This window comes from Pongo pygmaeus, chromosome 6 (genome assembly GCF_028885625.2).
Source record: "Pongo pygmaeus isolate AG05252 chromosome 6, NHGRI_mPonPyg2-v2.0_pri, whole genome shotgun sequence".
Taxonomy (NCBI): domain Eukaryota; kingdom Metazoa; phylum Chordata; class Mammalia; order Primates; family Hominidae; genus Pongo; species Pongo pygmaeus.
The window spans coordinates 64,381,107-64,403,828 of NC_072379.2; the positions used below are offsets into that span (position 1 = coordinate 64,381,107).

At 38.1% G+C, this 22,722-nt stretch overlaps 1 protein-coding gene across 1 annotated transcript in view; it reads left to right on the forward strand.

Annotated features, from left to right (window-relative positions):
• Nucleotides 1–22,722, forward strand: part of RAPGEF5 (Rap guanine nucleotide exchange factor 5) — a 239,890-nt gene that overhangs the window by 55,766 nt on the left and 161,402 nt on the right. The window contains exon 6 of the mRNA XM_054495020.2: nt 10,184–10,250. Coding sequence (XP_054350995.1) covers nt 10,184–10,250 — 67 coding nt within the window. The remainder of the gene's footprint in view (nt 1–10,183; nt 10,251–22,722) is intronic.

The following is a 22,722-nucleotide window of genomic DNA, read 5'->3' on the forward strand; positions in this document are numbered from 1 at the left end:
TTACAGGCGTGAGCCACCGTGCCCGGCCCTACTCTTAATTTCTTTGCTGCAAACCTTGACTTTTTGGCCTCTTATGAGACGTTAACTATGGCAAGATAATAACGAATTCCATTGAAGAGTCTTATGAAGAATAATCTATTGATGGAGCTACAGGTTCAGGCCAAGATGGAGCAAGTCTACTACAGCCTATCTCTTGTATTGATTACAGCTGAAACCTCTAGATAAAATACAAACAATAACTACCCGAGGCCTCTCAAAAGTAAACAAAAGCAGGCAGATTATGGAACGAAGTGAAACTTTGGAGAAGTGACCTACACAGGTGTGAGTTTTCCCTTTTTGTTTCTTTTATTTCCCAGCGTTGCCTCAAAGGCAGGCCTCAGATGTAGACAGGGAGATCAGTGGTGGCACAGCTGTCAAAATCTACAGTAGAAACCCCATCTTTCTGGCAAGAAGAATCAGGAAAATGGGTCCCTGTAGTTTTGAAGAGTGTGATGGGGTGGGGTGGATGGAGAAATCCTTGTCTTGATTCTCGTTTTTTCTTATAGGTTTGTCCCAGGTTCAAAGCTCTGTGGTGGTAGCAGTGCAGGCAAATAATAGGCAAGGAGTGTTTGGTTTTGGTCAGAACTGGGCAGAGGAGCCCCAGCTAGTCTGACAGTGTAGGGGAATCCAGGAGAGGGGAAACCTAGGGAAGGGATTCATTAATTTTGTGTATGAACTACACAAATGTGAGTTTCCTGAGCTGGACATCTGTGGGACAGACCCAAGGTACCACAGAAGAGGCATTGAAAACTGAACTGCAGCTGGAATCATTGAGGCTGTATAGCATTATGTTCAAAATGGCCAGGATATAATACAGAATTACTTGACACAAAATAATCAGGAAAATATGACCATTTGTCAAAGAAAAAGCAATTAATGTTAACCCTGAGATGACTCAGATATTGAAATTATTAAAGACTTGATAACAGCTATTTTAACTATGCCCTATTAGGTAAACACATTTCCAATGAATAGAGGGATAGAAGTTGTTAGTCAAGAAATAGAAAATAAAAAATAAAAAAAGAACCAAATGTAGTTTTAGAACTGAAAAACATACTTGAAATTAAAAATTTGTTGAATTGGCTCAATAGCAAGATAGAGGTGACCTGAAGATAGATCATTATAAATTATCCAGTGTGCAGGACAAGAAAAAAAAAACATTGAAAAATATGAATAGTCTCAGGGACTTGGTGGACACTGTAGTAAAGTCTAACACATGTTGGCATCCCAGGAGGAGAGGTCAAAGAGATTGGTGCAGAAAAAAACTTTTAAATAATGACCAAAAGCTTCCCAAATTGAGTGAGAGACAAATCTATAGATTCAAGAGGTCCAGTGAACCCCAAACAGGAGCACTCAGAGAAACACACTCCTAGATACTTAAAACCAACTAAGAAACAAATAATGAAAATATCTTGGAGGCAGCTAGAGTAAAATGACATATTACCTACAGGAGGAGTAATGATTCCAATAATTAGAGGTTTTATGTTAGAAACCATGGAGGCCAGAAGACAGTGGAAGAAAGTCTTTAAGGTGTGGGGGGGGTGGGGGGGGGAGAAATAACTCTCAATCCTCTACAATGAAAATAGTTTTTAAAAATGGAGGTGAAATAGACATTCTCAGATGAAGGAAAACTAACAGGATTTTTTGCTAGCTGACCTTTTCTAAAAGAAATCTAAAGGAAAAATTTCAGGTTGAATAGAAACAATATCAGAGGGAAAGTTGGAAATTCAGGAATAAAGGAAAAGCTACATAAGTGGTAGATATTTAGATAAAAATCAAAAGCATTTTTATTTTTATTTCTTTAAAATATATATGACTATTGAAAGGAAACATTTGGTGGGCTTTTCAGTGTATGTAGATGTAATACACATTATGATTATAACAAAAAATAATTGGGGAAGGATAAAGAGGCATATACAATAATATATTTAAAGGTAAAATGATATTTGTAAAATCTCCTACTATTTGGAAATCATCATACTTTGAAGTAACTCATGGGTGAAAGAGGAAGTCCCAAAGGAAATAAGGAATATTTAGTATAGAATGTATATTAAAACATAATGTGCTCAAAATTATGGGATGCAGCTGAAGCAATACTTAGAGGAAAATCGATAGCTTTTAATCCTTATATTAGGAAAGAATAAATGTCTTAGATCAATGATCAGGGCTTCCACCTCAGAAAGCTAGCCAAAGAAAAACAAACTACAAAGAACGAATTAATAAAGATAACAAAAATTGATGTAAGTGAAAAGAAATTAGAAAAAAAACTAATGAAACTAAGTTGGTTCTCTGAAAAAAAAAAAAAGTATGAAATCTCTCACCAGTGTTGAAGAAAACAAAAAGACAAATTGCCAATATCAGGAAAAAAGAAGGAATATCACTGCAGACTTACATTTGAAAGCTAACAAATGAATATTATGAACAACTATATGATTATTAATTTGAAAACTTAGGTGGAATGGACAAATTCTTTGAAAGACATTAACTACCTATGGTCCTTCAACAAGAATCTGAATAGAATTATGTATACTAAAGTAATTGAATTTGTAATTGATGCCCTTCAAACAAGGAAACAATGGGTTTATATAAGTTTACTGGCAGATTTAACTAAACATTTAAAAAATAAGTTAATGTCATTTCTCCCATCCAAGTATGAACCAGGCCCAATCCTGCTTAGCCTCTAAGATAGCACAAGATCGGGCACCTTCAGAGTTGTATGACCATAGACAAATTATGTCATTTCTATACAGTCTGTTTCAGAAAATTAAAGAGGAGTAACTGTTTCACATTCATTTTATGAGGCCAGCACTGTCATGACAAATTTCAGAGAAAGAAAACAATAAGGCCAGGTGCGGTGGCTCATGTCTGTAATCCCTACACTTTGGGAGTCTGAGGCGGGCGGATCACATGAGGACAAGTTTGAGACCAGCCTGATCAATATGGAGAAACCCCATCTCTACTAAAATACAAAAAAATTAGCCAGGCATGGTGGTGCATGCCTGTAATCCCAGCTACTCGGGAGGCTGAAGCAGGAGAATCGCTTGAACTGGGGTGGCGGAGGTTGCAGTGAGCCGAGATCAAGCCATTGCACTCCAGCCTGGGCAACAAGAGTGAAACTCCGTCTCAAAAAAAAAAAAAAAACAAAAAAAACAGAACAAAACAATATGACTCATTAGTATAGACACAATCTTCCTCACATATAAAAATTATAAATACATTATGAAAAAGGGGAGTTTACCCTAGGAATACAAGGATGGCTCAACACTCAAAAATCATTGAATATAATTCACCATATTCACAAATTATATGATAAATTTTATAGATGCAGAGAAAGAATTAGAGAAAATTTACCCCTTCAAGATAAAAATTCTCAGAAAAATAGAAATGTAAGAGAACTTCCTCAATCTGATAAGACTTTATACAAAACCGATAGCTTGCATCATACTTAATGGTAAGAGACTAAATGCTTTCCTACTAAGATCAGAACAAGGCTAATATATCTTCTCTTAGTACACCTCTTCCACTCAGGCCAGTGCAAGCAGTCAAGAAAAAGAGATAAAAGGCATATATTTGGAGGAAAACATAAAGCCATCTCTCTTTGCAGATGACAAAGATATATACATAGAAAAATCACAGGATCAATACTTCCTCTCTCTTCAGCCATCACTGGCCATGGCCATCTAGCGTCTTGTTCTGTCAGATTTTAAAGGTAGATGGAAGAGGTGGTTCGTTAAGGAGTCTAAGGATGATCAGTCTCATTTTATATTCATGGCCTTTAATCTTGAGTGGGTCTTCAATGCTGTGGGGTGGTCCTGTTCATTTCTTGGTATATTCAGTCTCCTAGAAAACTGTATCACAATTGTTCCCCTCTTACCTCTTTGTCCTTGCTTTTTATTTCATTGAAAGGAACATTTTAAAAACTATCTTTCTCATGTTTTATTTACCAAATCTGTCAACCTGCCTGCATCTATATTGGCGGACTCTATCTTTGCTTCTGATAAAAATGGATGCATGGTCCACATTCTTATTCAAGGTCAGTTTCCTCACATTGTGCACTGATCCCATCTCTGCACCCCTACTCAAGGATCTCATTTCTGAAATCTCATTTTTTTCCTGCTTCAATCAGCTTTTTCCTCTACTGGATTGTTCTTTTCAGCATGTGTTGATATTTCCCTATATCTCCCTCTAGCTGCTGCACAATGTCTCTGTTCCCTTTTACAGCAAAACTCTTCAAAAGATATATTTATGGTTACTTTCTCTACCTTTTCTGTTCTTTTCTGAATCTGCTCCATTCAGGCTTTCAATAGTACCACTCCACTGAAGGCAACCTTGTCAAGGTTACAGAAGTCTTCCATGTTGCCAAATGCCAAAATGTTGATTTTTCAGTCCTCATCTTACTTGACATGACAGCAGCATTTGGCACAATTGATCACGTCCTGGAAGCAGTTTTTCCAGTTGACCCCTGGGATAACATCTCTTGGCCCTTCTGTCTCACTAGCTGCTGCTTTTAAGGCTCCTTTGTTAATTCTTCCTTTTCCTGATTGTATTAACTGTGTTTCAGTGCTTTGACATCTGGGGCCTTGCTGACCCTGGAGAGACTGCCTAACCCAGGAATAGTCCGTTCCTAGAGATAGTAGAGAACTTACTTGCTAGCTTTGCTGGGAGCACACCTTTCATAGGTAAGCCAGCCATTCCAGAGCTCATAACATAACCACTTTTTTTATTGGGCTTTCACCTTCTGGGCTACTTTTCACCTGCCCTAATCACCCCAGCTCCAGGTACCAAACAGTTAGGGGCAGTCCCTATGCTTTTGGTCCTGCTGAAGTTAATCAAACAATCTATCCTCAGCCTGTTTACCCTGCCTTACCTGTTCTATTCTGGGGAAACCACAATAAAGGTTATTTCCCACATTTTCCCCCATGTTCTCTGCCTCCTGACTGACACTGGTGCCTCCCTGTGTGGCCCCTCCTTGTGTGTCATCCCCCTTCCTCTTGGGAACTGTGAGTAAAAAACTGTCTTTTTAATGCCAGTCATCTCTTGAGCTGTTTGCCTCAGATTATTCAGACTGGCTGTCCCTAAACAATGAAACCTACATTTTGAAGCAGTGACCTTTAAACACAGTAGAGGTCAGTCTTGGACTTCTCTTATTTTTTCTGCTCTCACTTTGGATGTGCCCTCACTCAGTCATGTACTTAATATCGTCTCACAGTGATGGTTTCCAAAATTCAGGTCCCTGTCTCCTCTTACCAACCTATACAAAATAGCACCTCCACCACCCCCTCACTTCTGCCTCATTTGTTCTCCTTATCCTGCCTGGTTTTTTCTTACTACCTGACATTTATTAGCAACATGAGACATCCCTTGGCCTCCTTAGTTTCTGAAATGGTGATGGATTCACACTCTCTGGCCAGAGAGCTTAAGTTCAAGTCTGCTATTCCGATGTCTGAAGCCCACCCTTTGTATTCCTAACTTAACTTTTCCTAATTAGATCCTCATGACACTTGGAGAGGAGGAAATACCGTGTGGGTAAACAAACTTTTTTTTTTTTTTTTTTTAGTGTTTTTCAAAAAATTTTTGTGATGGAACTTGGCGTAAGATTTGTATTGGCATCGTAAGTGAACAAAATTTCCACTTATTACTTTAAACTGTTTTTGTAAAAAGTGTTATGAAGTCAGCTAGTCCTAGTCTTTGTGATTACTCATTACCTCCTCTCCCAAGGAAACACTAAGTCCTTCAAAATTTCCATTGTTTATAGACAAGGCTTATTCCAGGTGTGGGAACAGATTGCTTATTTTTATCAGAGTACATTTATATTTAAGAGTAGTACAGGAATTTTGCAAAAATTGGACATCTAGGCCTGATTATATTAGCATTTGAAATTGAGCCATCTAATTAAATATTAAACATTAATACTCAAATCCTCAAAATCAAATGTGAAAAATCTAATTTTATTCAGTTTAAATTAATATATAACTATACACTGTGGACTCTTAATGAAACCTTTCCCATTCATAATTCCCGTTTAGTACATTTTTTCTACAAGCATAACTAGTAGCCAGATGCTATGAAAAATTATCTTCTCTTGAGAAGGTGAACAGTGTTTGTATTCATGATATCAAAGATCTCAAGAAAAATCTAATTCTCATTCTTCCACCATCCTACTTCTTTTTTCATAGGAATTTGCCTTGTTAAGCAAAACATACTTGTCTAGAATATAGACATCATGGGTAGGGGAAATGGGGAGATGTTGATCAAAGCATACAAACTTGCATTTATTAAATTGAGCAAGTTATGGAGGTCTAATGTACAGCATGAGTGGTGATGGGTGTTAATAAATTTGATTGTACTAATCACAGTGTATTCACAGATAATCATGTGGCACACCTTGAATAGATATCTTTGTTAATATATTTGATTGTGCTAATCACAGTGTATTCACAGATAATCATGTGGCACACCTTGAATAGATATCTTTGTTAATTACATATTTTTAAGTATAAAAAGATTTTGGCTTTATGCTAAGTGAGATGGGAAGTCATTCAAGGATTTTGAGTAGAGGGACATGAACTAACTTACATTTTAGCAAGACTACGCTGGCTCCTGGGTCCAGGTGAAAGATGTTGTGGCTGGGACCACAGTGGCAGTGATGGAGGCGGTAAGAAGTGGTCAGGTGAGAGGTATGTCTTGAAGAGCCAATAGGATTTCAGGGTGGATACAAGGCAGAGTATGAGAGGAAGAGGTTCAAGGATGACTTCCAATTGGAAGGATGGAGTTGCCGTCAATTAAGGTGAGGAGGACTATAGGAAGGGCAGGGCTTTTTGTTATTTTCCTTTTGGGTAGGAGTGGGCATAATGATAATGCATCCAGTTTGATGGTTAGAGGGATGAGGATTGAGGACCATAGGTTTTTGTCATCTCTGCATCCTCACAGTGACACCCTTAGATATTGCAGACCTCTTGAACTTACAGAGACATCTGCCTAGAGCACCAAGACTCAGCACTCTCCCCTGGAGAGTTACCAGGTCTGGCTTGGGGTATTGGTAAGCAGAGACCTTGAAAGGTAACCCAGGGAATTCCTAAAGGAGAGCATCTGTTGGCATAAACCCTCAGGGAGGGATCTTCCTTCCAGGGGTCACTCTGTTTCTCTTCTCTTTCTGTCTTATGTCACTTGTCACTGTCATTACCTGCTGATTCCAGTAAGAGTTTCTTTATTTTCTTTCTCTAATCACTGACAAACTAGACCCACAGCTTCTCTCTCTCTGTCATTCACGAGCAGCACAGCCCCCTTTAGTAATAATGGAAAACATGCAAATATTATACTTGCTTTTCCTCTGCTGCATCTGTTTCCTTATTTATTTTGATTGCATAAGTGAGAACTTTGTCTTTCCTGGGTTGCACTGAAAAGTATTTACACACATTAAAACAGAATGTGTTTAAATTTTGTAAAAGATACATTTGCTGGAGAAAAGAGAGTCTGGTATTTTTGGGCGACTTAGTCTAGAGCTGAGGAGGAGGTTTAAGGTAAAAAGTGACCGTAGTGGTGAAAGAAAGGAGAGTGGCCGAGTATTGCCTTCTCTCTTCTTTCCCCCTTTTCAGGCTCTCCCGCTGTTGCCTGTTGCTACCAGTCCTGCCTTCGTGACCTTCCTTTATACCAGGTGAGGGACAGGTGCGTGCTGGTGCAGCGGGGCATGGGGCATGTTAGCAGGGAAGGAAGAGCATTTCCGAATTCTAGAGCTCTCAGTGGGCATTGAGGAAAATCCCTGAAGGTTTGGAGTCTGGAGAAGAGCAGGACCAGATCTGGGTTTCAGAAAGGTGATCCTGGTATCTTTAGGCATCTGGGTACAAGAAGAGAAGCCAGAGACAAGCTTGTTAGAAGGTGGTTAAAATAATTTGTTAAAGCGAAGTTGAGAGCCTAGACTGTTGAAGAGGCTTGGCAGGGAAGGAAGGGAAGTGAGAGGATCTGGTGACTTCCCAAAGGCCGGAGTGAGGAGGGAAGGGATGGCTCTAGGGTGAACAGGACCTGCGATTCCAAGGGGAGAGCTGAGGGCAGGAGGTAAGAGAGGAGTTCAGTGTGAGTTAGGTTGAGTTAGCCTGTAAGGTACCCATGTGGGTGAAAATAAAGTTCCTGGAATTGCCACATAGAGCCACTTTGAAGGCAGATGGAAAAACAAGGCAAGCTCAGGGGAGAGCCAGAAGCTAGAGAGATACTTGGGAGTTCTGGGCTTAAATCTTGGTGATTGAGGTGATAACAGTGGGATATGGGCTGTGGGACAGCTCTTGGGAGATCATCACTCTGTCCCTCTTACACATATTTCCTTAAGAAATGTTTTTGCTAAGGCATGGTTTGTGCTGGAAGATCAATGAAAGACAGTTTTGCTTCCAAACGGGGACTAAATTATTTGTCACTAAAACAGCAGCAGCTCAACCGTTAGTTACCAGTCTCGTATACAAGAGCTTCTCTTGGAATTTTGAGTTCCTTTCAGCAGCTTGTTGAAAACAGATTCATGAGAGAATCTGCTAGTGCAAAATACCTCATGCCCATTAACTAATACTTCGGGTATCTGTTGGGGTCTGAGAAACATGAAAAGGCACGACAAGCCCATGTGTCACTACAGACACAGACAAAGCAACAGAAGCCCTTGTTTGGTTCTCTTGCCTCTAGTGCCTTTGGTTCTTAATTTCCTGTCTGTTCAGTCGCCTCAGCTTAATCATATAAATCTGGTTTGGTGGTTGAGATTATAAAGCGTTTCCAGTCTCTTCTCATTATAACCACAGAAGCCTTGTGAATGGAGAATCTTAATAATAAAGCTTATTCAAAATACTCATCATCCAGGTAACCCTATTTAAAAAAGATCCCAAGTTATAATGCTCAGTTCCCACAGTTTTTATTCGGCAGATTGTTAGCAAGCATCTCAAACACTTTGCTGCATGAGCGCTTAAGTTATTTGACAACATCGGCACTGCTTCATACCTCTATCTTGCAATTTTTGTAAAGGCAGTGGTTTGTAATGCATTGCTGTGATTTGAAGGGTGGGACTTTCTTTCTGGAAAAGGGTTTAATAACATTTACAGAAACAAGAGGGCAATGCCAGAATTGATCCAACTGGCTTTTCTCTTCTTAAAGAGCTGCTTCTCAGCTGTCCCGTGAGCTGGGAGAAGCCCTCCTGCCCCATAAGGCTGGCGTTCCAGCTGACACACTGTAGTTACTGAGATTGAAATCAATCACTGGACTGTGATGCTGATAATGCTGCTCTGCAGGGCAGTTACCTCCAATACCCCCTCCGCCCCCCGCCCACAGCATACATTGAAAGGGATTGCTGTGGAAATAGATCTTGGAGACAATTTTACATATTCAATTGCATTAGTCAATTTTATTCTTTGACCAAACTAGGAAAAAATGTAGTTTGTAAGATTGTTCTTAAGAAGTAGATAATTTTGTCTGTTAGAATATACATTTGGTGAAGCCTTTTTTCATGAATTAAGTTAAAAAGATCATTTTCCCCAAACAAACAAACAAACAAACAAACTGATCTTACATTGTTACACATCTCATTAGTTATTTAACATGTGCATAATATTCTTAGCTTCTTAGTTGGGCGGTAATCTCTTGAGAAAGCAAATACAGAGCTATACAAAACTTCTGCGTTTTTGTATTCCTCATAATTCCCATAGTGGTATTAGGCCTATAATAATACCATTTTATAGTAAGTTTGTTTTGACTAAAACTCAATTTTCGTGGAAAGTTCACATTTCATATTTTCAAAATCTAGATTTCATTTAGATTTAGAGGAAATTTCAGCACTTAACCACCTTTTATTTGCATCTACCTTCTGTGTAAGCCCATGTATTTTACAACCGGCATGTCAGGGTTATTCTGCTATATCATGGGGTGAGTAATACCCCATCCTCAGGATTCAACTGGTGCATTGTAAACAGGTTCTTGCTAATTGATTTTGTGAGAACATTTGGCCTGCAAGAGGATTATGTTCCTATGGCATTATTGTCACAATCTTTGTTATTTTCATGAGTACTTTTGCTAATATAATAACAATGACATTATTTGCCCTTTATTCCTCCTAACTTGGTAGATAAATTTGAGCAACTAAAACTGAAAAGTAATTTGTTCTTTTTTTTTTTTTTCAAAGGTCTCATCAGAAAATTGAAGACTCCGAAGAAAGCAGTGATGAAATTCTCGTGCGTCTAACATCTGCGGTAAGACCATGCAATTTTCCTGCCTAGGGGTGCAGAAATAATGAAGCTGGGGTCCTAGAAGGGAAGTTGTTTGGGTGATGGTATAGAGATTTTCCCTGTGGCTGCTCATCATTGTGGGAGGTAATGAGGCAAGGCAGAGGGAGACGGTGGCTTTGACTTTCTATATGTGGCTGGAGCCTCCCTTCACGAGATCATAGATATTTCTGGTGGAAAGTTCCTGCAACCTTTGTGGAGGTGGAGGTGTAGTATCTGATTTTTTAAATACAGTATGAGTTAACCTAGGAAAGTTGTGACCTGCTGCACAAAGGAGAAAAGACTCTTTCATTAGGGAAAAAAAAGAACTACTTCAGCCAAAAAAGGCCAGTTTGCTAGTTTTTAATGTACCATATTGCAACATTTTCATTGTGGTTTTTAAAGCTATTGATTAGACTTTGTTATAGCCTTGTTGGTTGAAGGAAAGTTCATGGCTTTCTTCATAGGAAAAGCTGACTGTGGTCACTAATCCTTGAGTTTCAGTTTTTGACAGGCTCTAGCAATCCTATGTCACCAAACCTGTACCTATTGACTTGGCTATTTGGAAACTTTTCTAGCCTTCCCCAAAAATTATTTAGTTCTGCTTTAACTCCATTATTAAAATGGTAATTGCTGAAAATCATGGTTGATTGGGTTATGTGTAAGGATGAAACTGGTCTGTGCAGAGTTTTATACACTAGGTCTTGTCAACTGGGCACAGCTTGAAGATTGAAAGTGTCTTTCCTACTCTTCTGGAATGCAGCTTAGAAAAGTAATTTTTTATTAAATATGTGTGTTCATTTGTTCTCACACTGCTTTAAAGAACTACCTGAGACTGGGTAATTTATCAAGGAAAGAGGTTTAATTGACTTACAGTTCCACATGGCTGGGGAGGCCTCAGGAAACTTACAATCATGGTGGAAGGGGAACCAGGTATGTCTTGTATGGCAGCAGGAGAGAGAGTGAGAGTGTCTAGGAGGAAGTGTCACACACTTATAAAACCATCAGATCTTGTGAGAACTCACTCACTATCATGAGAACAGCATGGGAAACTGCCCCCATAATACAATCACTTCCCCCAAGGTCTCTCCCTAAACACCTGGGGATTACAATCCAAGATGAGATTTGGGTGGGACTCAAAGCCTAACGATATCAATATGATAATCAATGGTGTAAAAAACATGAAATGAAATCTTGACAGCATATTATGAAAACATATTTAGAACTTTTTGGTTTAAAATATTGACCAAAAAGGAGTGCCTGTGGTGTGCAGAATTATAATTAGCCATCTGTTTAAAAAGCATTCACTATGGGCCAGAAACTGTGTTAAACGTTGTGTGTTTGTGTGTACACACACATACATACACATTCTGCTAAGCTGTACCGTACAACAGCGCTATGAAATAGGTGGTATTATGTCTATTTTATAGATATGAAAGCTTACAGAGTATGAGTAGCTTGCCTAAAGTCACTCAGCAAGAAAGAACAAAACAAGAGTCAGAACTCAGAATTTTTATCTCCAATATTCTCCTAACTACTATGCCTCATTTAAAAATATATAATAAATAATGTAATATAGTTATTGGGATAGTTTCAGAAGTGATAAAGACACGTATGATTTGGTTCCTATAGCCACACCAAGAAGATAAGACAGATATATTCAGAAAGCTAATATATAAAGGAGTTGGAAATTGTGCACAAAGAAAGGTGGTGAATAAAGAAAGGTGGTGAATAAGTAAAATCATAAATTCAAGGACCATAACAGAAAGCTTCACTGCAGACACTGGACTTGAACCACCATTGAAAACAGTCAGGATTTGGAGATGATAATTAGGAGGATGTGTATTCTAGCTGTGGAATTTATTGTGGGCAAGCATAGGAATGAGAAAGTACAATGGAAAAATCTAAGTAGACCCACCAAGTTAGAGAAGAAGGTCTTAGTTAAGAAAAATGAAAGATTTTTTTTGAACAACAGATTAATGCCATGAAATAGATGTTCAAGAGTGAAGATAAGTTGAAGATAGGGAGATTGGTTAGAGGCTGATGAAAACCTAGTTTATGGTGGTTTTTGTGGGAACCAAAAGAAAGATGACTTCAAAAAGGAACACAAATTGATTTTTTTAAGATCGAGACATCCTGGCTAACACGGTGAAACCCCATCTCTACTAAAAATACAAAAAATTAACCAGGCGTGGTGGCAGGCACCTGTAGTCCCAGCTACTCGGGAGGCTGAGGCAGCAGAATGGTGTGAATCCAGGAGGCGGAGCTTGCAGTGAGCTGAGATAGCGCCACTGCAGTCTGGCCTGGGTGAAAGAGCGAGACTCCATCTCAAAAAAAAAAAAAAAAAAATTGATTAAAAAAAAATCATTATGAGTGGGTAAAGGTGGAGGAGTGAGATAACTGAAGTTCTGAACTTGCATGACTGGGGGCATGATGATATTCTTAGGAAGTTGAGTAAATTATGCAGTAAGGTAGGTGATTTTGGGGGATATGTTGCATTTGAGGAGATAAGAACATAGAAATATGCAGGAAACACCTGGAGACAAGAGTCTGAAGCTCAGAGAGCTTCTGGAAGCCAGTCACAGAGAAGTTGCTGATTGAAGACCTGAGTAGAAGATAGAGTCTGGGGAACAGCCATAGGCAGAGGGCAGTAGGGAGATGAGAGGACAGTGAGAGGAAATGGAAATAACTGAATGGTTTATACCATGAAGGTCACATTCAAAAGACCCTCTGAAAAGGAATGGGTGGACAGCAAAGTGTTCACTGTGGATTTAGTTGACATAATCTTGCTGGAAAAATCCCCAGGCTAAAAGACTGAAGAAAATGAGGTAAGATGCTGGAGTGGTATTTAGAAATGAAAATAAACAGCAGAGAGGAAAATTTCATCTCTTCAATTGATGGGCAATCGGCCTGCAATATTGAAAATATCCTGTACTAAGATTAAGGGCCTTGATTCTTATTTCTTCCAACAATGTGACCTTGGCCAAGATGAGTGGTTGGACTAGACAGTTGCTAAGTTCCTTCAAGTTCTAAAATTCCATTGTTCATTCTAGAAGCATTTGTTAATGGACAGTGGGACTCAGTCTACCTCTTCATAACATAGTTGTTCCTGTTGACAATGGCATGTAAACTTTGTTACCTAGGTGATAGTGTGTGCAGAAAGATATTTACATACATCACTGAAGGAACAGTTCTCATCTACTGTGACCCCTAATCATGATAAAGGAAAGCAGAAGTAATGTCTGTAATGTAGAGTTGCCACTGTACTCTTTGAGAGTCTGTGTTTTGGGGGTATTGGAATGGGACAGTGGTTTCCAGCAGTACAGTCAACTGTGCCCTCTTGTATATTCACCATTTTTATTCAAATGTGGGATTTTTGCTTGTGACTATCTTAGAAAATTTCTCATTTCTTTAACCCCAGTAGTTTATTTCCTGGTTCCCTCTTAGGTTCATCAGGAGGAAAAATCCTGTCATCTAAAAATATATTATCTGAAATTTTACTCTGGAAGAGGATACACATGAGTTTTCATATTGAAGGAACATGAGAAGATGGTGCATGTGTAGAAATAAGAATGTCTTTATAATTCAGTCAAATGTATGGCTGTTAAATGTACATAAACATGAGCAATTAAAATGTTCCAGCCATGTTTCTAGTGGTCTTCAGGAAAGAGCCATCTTTCCAAGTGTCAGACATACAGAAACCTAAACAGTGAAACTCTGTAAGAAGTTTTCAGTTTAAGGAAAAAGGACATGGCTATAATGGACCCTTTCCATTACATAAAGTCTACAAAAACACTGTAGGAATTATCTGGAAGCAGTGTGACTTTCCGCATTCTAACTTACCACCTTAGCCTCCTTTCTAATATCTTCTGGTGCTACACATTTTGTTAACTTGAAAACCTCTTTTCATCGACTGCAAGTCTATGTTGCTGTGATAAAGCTGGCAGGCCAAGAAGGGCCTTTGAATGACACAGCTCATCAGTTTCCACCCTTGAAGTTCTGAGTATTGTTTTATTTTTAAACATGAATTCTTCCAGTGTTTGTGACAAATAGAGTATTCAGAATTGATCAGACAAATTTAAAATATTCATATTACAACCCAGGGGTCTGCTTGCTCAAACCTAAAGTAAATATGGGAAAATTTTTATGGTGAATTCTGTATTACTTTCAAAGCCACAGTTCTTAAGGATGTAAATTTAGGAAATCAGCTAAACTTTGAAGCATTTAAAAGATCTGAGAAGTACTTGGGAAGCGTCCAAAGACAGGAAATAGAAACATGAACATTCTTAAATAGGAGATAAAAATGTATTCTAGACTTCCATCTCATATTTACTTAAAATCAACAACCAGAACAAAACCTATTAGGTTGTTTCTGTTTTTTAAGGCTAAGTTTTTATGTTGGAAATTGTAGAAATAGAAAAGACAAACATCTCATCTGGGTTTGAATGAAATTTGTGATTTTTGTTCATAGTCTAATTGTCAAACACCTGAGGTGATGTGAGTTAGGCTAAGTTGTGCATTGTTTATATTAGATGCCTATTTGGTAAAATGGGTATGTGGGAGGTCCTTATAAAGGGACAGGGAGCATGTGATGTGTCCTCTATGCTGCTAGATTCAATGAAGTCAGCCATCACATGGATGGGGAAAGAGAAGAGGGTCTGAGTGTCTGGAATAAAACATTAACCTGGTGGTGGTGGTGGGGAATTTATGGCTGTCTCTTAAGAGATAAATTAAATTTACAAATTGGGCGTTCAGAATTTAGGAGGAGAGATCCATGGGGTTGAGAAAAACACTTGATACTCTTGGATCATGTAACTGGGCACTCTTACACCCTTGTGTTCCATGTCAGCTCACCCAGTTTATAACTTTTATCCATTTAGATGTTTCTATTTGTATGGTTCTTCTCTATCTTCTCGCTCATTTTCTTTGGTTCATCCAACTTTCTTGTGGGATCTCTGCCTTGGATGCATTTAGTGGTGTTTTTTAAATTCCTTTTCATAAGGGCTTCAGGTATAAGTCATCCCTCCTCTGAGAAATACCACTGGACTAAAATCTTACTTGCCAGTCAAGTCCTGTCTCTTCTTTCACCTGAAACTTCAGTCATTTTCTTCGAAGGGTGTATCTTTCACAGTACTCTATCTATAGCCTTTCTTCGTCCAGAGAGATTATAAAATGACAAGGATTCCTTTAGTTTGTCCTTCTTGGTGACTCTACAATTTGGATTTGATATATTGGAGAAATTCCTCTTTGAACAAGAATTGTTATTTTGGACAGGAATTTGTTATTCAGTAGCTGAATAACATTGACAATTTCTTTGATTGGAAACTTTTAAATTGATACTGGTTCAGTAATAGCATGAGGTTTGGGTTTTGATGAATCTTTAAAAAGAGAAGTTTAGAGACTTAAGAGATTGTGTGCCAAGTTAGCAAGGTCTGGGAGTAATCTTAGTTGAATGAAAGTTGGGGGGATTTGTCATGTTGAATACAGATGGTCCTGACCATGATGGTCCGATGTAACGATTTTTCAACTTTGTGATGCTATAAAAATGAGACGCATTTGGTAGAAACTGTACTTCAAATTTTGAATTTTGATTTTTTCCAAGGCTAGCGATATATGATAGGATACCCTCTTGAGATGCTGGGCAGCAGCCGTGAGCCATGGCTCCGGGTCAGCCTCATGGTCACCAGGATAAACGACTGGTACTCCACAGTGCTCTGTGTTGCCAAATGAGTTAGCCCAGCTATATGCTGATGTGAGCATTCTGAGCACATTTAAGGCAGGCTAGGCTAAACTAAGATGTTTGGTAGCTTAGGTGTATTAAACAAATTTTTGACTTACAATCGTTTTAATTTATGATGGGTTTATTGGGATGTAACCCCATCATAAGTCAAGGATCATCTGTATGTGATAAGCACAATTGAGTGATGAATTTCTATCACATTTAGAAATATGTTTTTCTAAAAATGCAAAAAAATGGGTTTCTACTCACCCTTTTTCCTGGCTATCTGCCTTTTTCTTCCTGGAGAATGCAGAAATGGAGTGTAGGTAATCCCTTCCCTTAGACTATCGCAGCCTGATCAGACATGGCTGTTCAAAGAATAAAAGTTACACCCCCAGTGAACGACAAGCCTTCTTTTTGGCTGCCACAGGATCATGAACATCTTGTTACCTTATATTTCTTATTTGTAGGGAACATAAAATTCCTACTTGGAATCCTTAGGCTGGCTCCAGTCCTTCCAGTGGCTTAAGAGCTACTATATGATTTGGGGAAGGGCCAGGCAGATTGCGTTTTGAGGGAAAGTGTCAAGTGAGACCAGAGAAGACGGATCTAGTTCCAAGGAGCATTAAGGAAATACCAGTGGAATTGTAGCATATTCTGGTAGCAACTTTTTTCTGTGGTTTATGCGGAGCCATAGGACTTGATACTACCTTCTCTCCTTGTGTTTCAATCTGTCCTCATCCAATGGGCCTTGGGCTATGGACTGTCAGTCTCTAGGACCAAGTGGAATGCTGGTTAAAGCTCCTTCTGTTTCCTTCAGTAGGATCTCAGAGTAACACGTCACAAACCTATACCTGTCAATACCTGAATAGATTGCTGAACAGTGTATTTCTATTGCTTGTCAATAAAAAATTCTTATATGTTCTGTCTATTACATATCTTCGTCCTGGTAATAGATCCCCAAATACCATAATATACAGGTTTGCACATGCACACACACACACACACACACACACACACACATACAACTTTTTAAAATTAATTATTCAGCCATCATCTCTAATTCCAAAGAAACTATCAAAATCTACCCAGATTGTGTGGTAACTTAATTTTTAACTCTAGCCCTGAGAGTTTGGTTTTGGTAAGCAGCATGATACATACTGGATTGCCTATTGAAATGAAGCAATGCAGGGCAGGGGGAAATTTATCTTCATGTGTTCAGAAAGGTGTAAGTGTACCCAACTCATTTAAGGGTAAAATGTCTCAATGAATCTCTTAGGAATAGGGAAAGAGGATTGAGAGGATTGTGCGTGTTTGCATACATGTATGTTATGATATTTGAATATCTGTTTCTGAGATGAAAATCACTTTGATATGCAATACTCATGGAAAATATAGACTTTTTATTGACAAGAAATAGAAATATACCATTCGACTCTCAATTTGGATATTGAGAGTCATGGGTTTGTGAAGTGTTAATGTGAAATCTTCTCTGAAAGAAGCCAATGGAGCTTTAAAAGGATGATCCATGAATGTTTCATATTTGGCTGCTTCTTTGTGCATTTCTTTAAAATAGAACTTCTTATAGATGCTTTATATGAAATGTAAGTTTTGCATACTTCAGTCAGTGTTATAGCTTTGTATGGTATGCCCATATATAGAGGAGAACCAGGAGGCATATAAAACAGTGAAAATTACTTGAATTTTTTGGTGGTGATGGAATAAGACAAATTTTAAATTAGTTTCTGTTATTTTATATTGTTGTAAAAATTATAATATAATGACATTTTATGTGGATACTGGGTGGAAATAGTGTGAATTCATTTCCTATGTTTGTAAATGTCAAATGAGAAGTCTGACAGTGAGATAACCGTACTGTGGATTATGCTTTGCAGTTTCCTTTTTATTTAGTTGACATTTGTATTATTTAACTTGAATATAAAGACTTTATCATTTTTTTAAATGCAGATTAGAAAAGTGCCTATAATGAAATGACCCAGAAATAAATTATTATTACTTGCTAGGTTATTTTTCGTGTGTGTGTGTGTGTATTTGTTTTTACAGAATAATTTTTTTTTGCAGAAAAACCCTAAATATTTTATTTTGTGTTCTATACTTTTTATTTAATATGTTCTGGGAGCTAAAAGCACTGGCCACAACATATTTAGTGATTCTATAGTATCCCATTACACAGATTTAAAATCATTTTCTTCTATTTTGAACATTGTGATTTTATTTTCACTCTTTTGCTGTTATGAACAGCTCAGAGATGAACTTCTTTGTGGGGAAAACTTTGAAGAGACTTGTTTGCAGTTGTTAACGCATTATCCTGCATTAATGCATTAGACCAAGTGAGAAATGGGTAAGAGGCTAAGAATGGCTAATATTTGTCGAGTTCTTACCTTGCATAGGCATTTTGATACTGTTTGTCATACGCTGTCACATTTCAGTCTCACATGACAGGGTGTATTACCATTGCATTGGAGAGATGAAGCATTTGAGACAGACATTATTAATTATTTAATTGTCTATATTAAAAATAATATCTATGTGGGTTGAAAGCACAGTTTTCCACATTATCATCACTTAAAACATTTTATATTTACTGAATAAATTTTAACAAGTTGGGCAGGGAATGTGATTGTGGAATTCTCTCCTAATTTGAAGGATTTTATGAAATGATGCCCATGGAATTATATTAAATAGCATTTTAATTTTTAACCTATTAGAAATTATAAAATAGTGGTAAACATGGCTAAATGATTTAGCAGTTTAGAAGTTTATTCAGACTGGTTATCAGGTTTTGTGATTCCATTGTGTGAATTCAGAGGAAAAAAAATACAGCTTGGTCCACGTCTGCAAGGAGCTTACCATATAGAGGTGAATAGCTATAAAGGTTCTCTGTGGTGAATACAAAGTACTGTGAAGGTCAAAGTAAAAAGTCATTGTGCTCAGTTAGGGTTTTAAAATAGGTCCCCTGGAGAGGGGGGAATGGCTTGAATGATATGTTGAATATAAAGGATAGTATGAATGAATAGAAAATATTAATAGCAATCTGATTAGAAAGAATAGCATGAATGAAAAAGCCGAGATGGGATATGTTTGAGGAATGGCCATCATTTCTGTTCAGCAGAAGTCTATGATGCATAGAAGGCAGTAATAAAGAATCCGTGTATCCAGTGGGCAGAGTGAAGTGTCTACTAAGATCTAGAATTGCAGAGGGAGAGGCTAAGATTTTATGTGGTAGGCAGAAATAGCCAGTGAGGCTCTTGAGAGGATTGGAATGTGCTATAAGAAGCTTTATGTAGTAACATCTTTGTCGGATGCGTTAGAATATCGAAAGAGAATGAGGTTCGTAAGTTAACCCAGGAAACCCTGTTGGCTATCTTGGTTTCATTGAACTCATCTCAGTTCAGCTGAACAGATATCCACATTGTATCTCCTCACCACAGGTTCTGCAGTGTACCTCAGTAATTAAAATGAGGAATTATTACAGTTAATTGGAATTCTTCAGTTTGAGAACATCATGGTTGGTTTATTTGGAACAAGGCTAGAAGGGAAGACAGCTTTAGATATTATCTTCTTCACCAGGTGCAGTGTGGATCACACTTGTAATCCCAGCACTTTGGGTGGCTGAGGCAGGCAGATTACTTGAGCCCAGGAATTTGAGAGCAGCCTGGGCAACAAAGTGAGAACCTGTCTCTACAAAAAATACAGAAATTAGTCCGATGAGGTGGCGTGCACCTGTGGTCCCAGCTACTCAGGAGGCTGAGGTGGGAGGATGGCTTGAGCTCGGAAAGCAGAGGTAGCAGTAAGCTGAGCTCGTACCACTGCTCTCTAACCTGAGTGACAGAGCCAGACCATGCCTCAAAAGAAAAAGAAAGAAATCATCTTCTCTAATTCCCTTGTATTACGGATAAGAATAGGAAGACCCAAGGCAATTAAAAGAATTGCTCAGAGACCCCAGAACCCTATTTGTGTTTAGAGAGCAAGAGAGAAGAAGGGGTCTGTCAGGTAAAAATGTAGACTATAATTTTATTCATGTTTTTCACATTTGCTCTCTCTCCCAATCCTAAGCCAAAAGAGGAAGTTATGGAACCACTCTTAAAGTCAGAAGTTTATGTTCAGGCAATATTCTTTTCTTCTTCTTCACTAAATTTTGAATTTCACGCTGCCTAAGATTACCCCAGCATTGGACATGAGCAGGCACTGCTTCCTCACCTAGATTGTTTAAATGAAATTTAGTTAGGCTGACATTCTAGATGTCAGAGATTAAACCCATACTGCAGCATCAGCTCAGGATGTAAGAGAAACATTCCCAGACACAAAACAAGGAAAAGGGGATAAAGTTAAGAGGGAAAAAAGAAATAAATGGCTTTTGTACCTATATGTTTCCAGTCTCATTATAAAACCAAGTAGATACATATAAATGATTCATTAAATGAACTAGTCTCAACAAGATAACAGCAGGAAAAAATTTACCCTTTTTTTCCAGTTTCCTCGAATAAGTTCTGACTGGTTCATTCCCACTCCCGGGTGAATCTTTGTGCAGATCCATAGCTTTTTTCAGCTTTCTCAGAGCAGTCTCCATTTCTTCAGATATTTAAAAATCCATTTGAGTCCAGTATCAGAGCTTCAATCTTCCATCCACTTCAAAGCATCTCCTTTCCCCCAACCTGAGCCTGGGAAAAGGGCCAGGGTTGGTTTTGTTGACATTTCCCATCATATTTTTCTGTTTTTTCTCTTCCCTGCCTCCTCCTCTGCTACACTGTGCTGCTTCTGGCTCAGCCAGGGTTTGAGAGGCTAGGGAGAAGAGATGCCATGTCAAGAAAGGTCTTTCTTGACTGCTACAGTTACAATTTGGCCTCAGGGTTCTCTGTGTGAGAGTTGTAGAAATCTCTTTTATTTCCTGTATGAGGCCATTGTGTGGATTGGTGGATATTCCTGTGTCTAAAGAGTCCGGATTATAATTCCATGGCCCTGTCATTTCCTCTTCTTCTGAAACTTTAGGACTGTCCCTCCAGCCTCTGGCTTCCTTCTCACAGTTTTATTCTATTGGGGTCACCCTACCTTTTCAGGAGACCTGTTTCCAAAATGACCTATACCCAACCCTCTACTGGCACATAGGAAGCACGAGGGCATTATTGTCCTGTCAAACCCTGGAAATGGAGGCCATCCCAACACAGCACAGCTTTTCTCTCTTCCTCTGCCTCTATATGCCCCATTTGCCAGCCCTCTTGGACTTTTACAGATGAGAGCAGTCCCTAAACTTTAGGAACAAATGCCAGCCAATTCAAGTGATTAAGACCCCTGTCATTTGACTTGAAGTCTGTACGTATGTATAATATTTATCCTTGTAGCACTCCAGCAACTCCCTTTAAATAAATGGTCTTTGTTGATCCCTACTGAATAATCTTCAAGTCTCCCTCATAATTCCTTAAAGTGGGTGAAGGGATGAGGGTTGCCAACATGGTTTTACAGAATTTTGCTGCTTCAGGACTAATGGAATCTGTGGGGGGTGCACCTAGCTCTATCTTTCGGAGGTCTGAGCACTTTTCACCAATTGTTCTTGACTTTGGGTTTCAGTGAAAATGCTAAGACCACAGGACAAATCTCATTTAATATCCTCTTGCCTATAATACTAATATGAAACTATGCATAAGAATATATTATGTCTTAGTAGATAACAGAGCAAGTTTTCAAACTTAATAGATCCTATGCCAATCATGAAAAATTAAAGCACCGTTTTAATTTAATTTGAATTTGGATTAGAAGAAATATCAAGGAATAAAGTTCAACTTTTTAAAAAGCATCTACAGGTAGGAAAGTTCTTTAAGTAGATTAACAATTAATCTACTTAAAACTGTGTATTGAGAGTGAGGACAAACACATGTGGGGTTCTGAGAATTGAATGGGCAAAAGACAGATTTAAAAATAGATACTAAAACCTTCCAAAAAACTATTACTGGGCTCTTCTAGTTGTATAACAAAAATTTCCTCTTTAAAACAAAAGAGCCTATGGATTCAGTGGAATATTAGTAGCAGGTTTCAGTGGTTTGTAAAGAGGTTTGAATAGGCTATGTAGCTGGGTAAGGAATTATAAACACATATATGAGATCTGTGTGCATATATGAACTTAATTCATTCTAGATTATCTTCATAAAAATTACAGAACTTCTTCAAGAGCTTATTTATGCAGGTTACTACAGGTCAGATACAAAAGGCATTATGCATATAAATTAAGCCAGTGAATACATGGAAAATAGTTGGAATGGTGCCCAGGTACATAATAAGTTCTATGGAAGTGTGTGTTTTGTTGTTTTATTATTTTATATTCTGTACTCTGTGTAGAGGATTAAGGCATCTAGTATAGAACTGAAGTAGGTGACCTTTTTATTATTTCTGGCCTGCAATTCTGTGATACCAATACTTTTCCTAAAACCAACATTATTGGCATGAACCATCTATTGACAATAGATAAAATAATATGGTAAATAAATCAATTTTTTTGGCTCATAGCTAATAATTAGTATCATGTTACATGCAGTGAGTGAATTTAGGATTAGCTCTTTGGACACTGGGACTGGAGATGATTTTTCCTCATCTACTTTTGTTCATTTTCTGAATTTCAAAAATAAACCTACATTACTATAAATTACCCAACAGAAACCACAAAAAAAGTGATTTTGTTTAAAAATTAACATAAGTGTAAATTATAGATTTTCCAGATAACACACATTG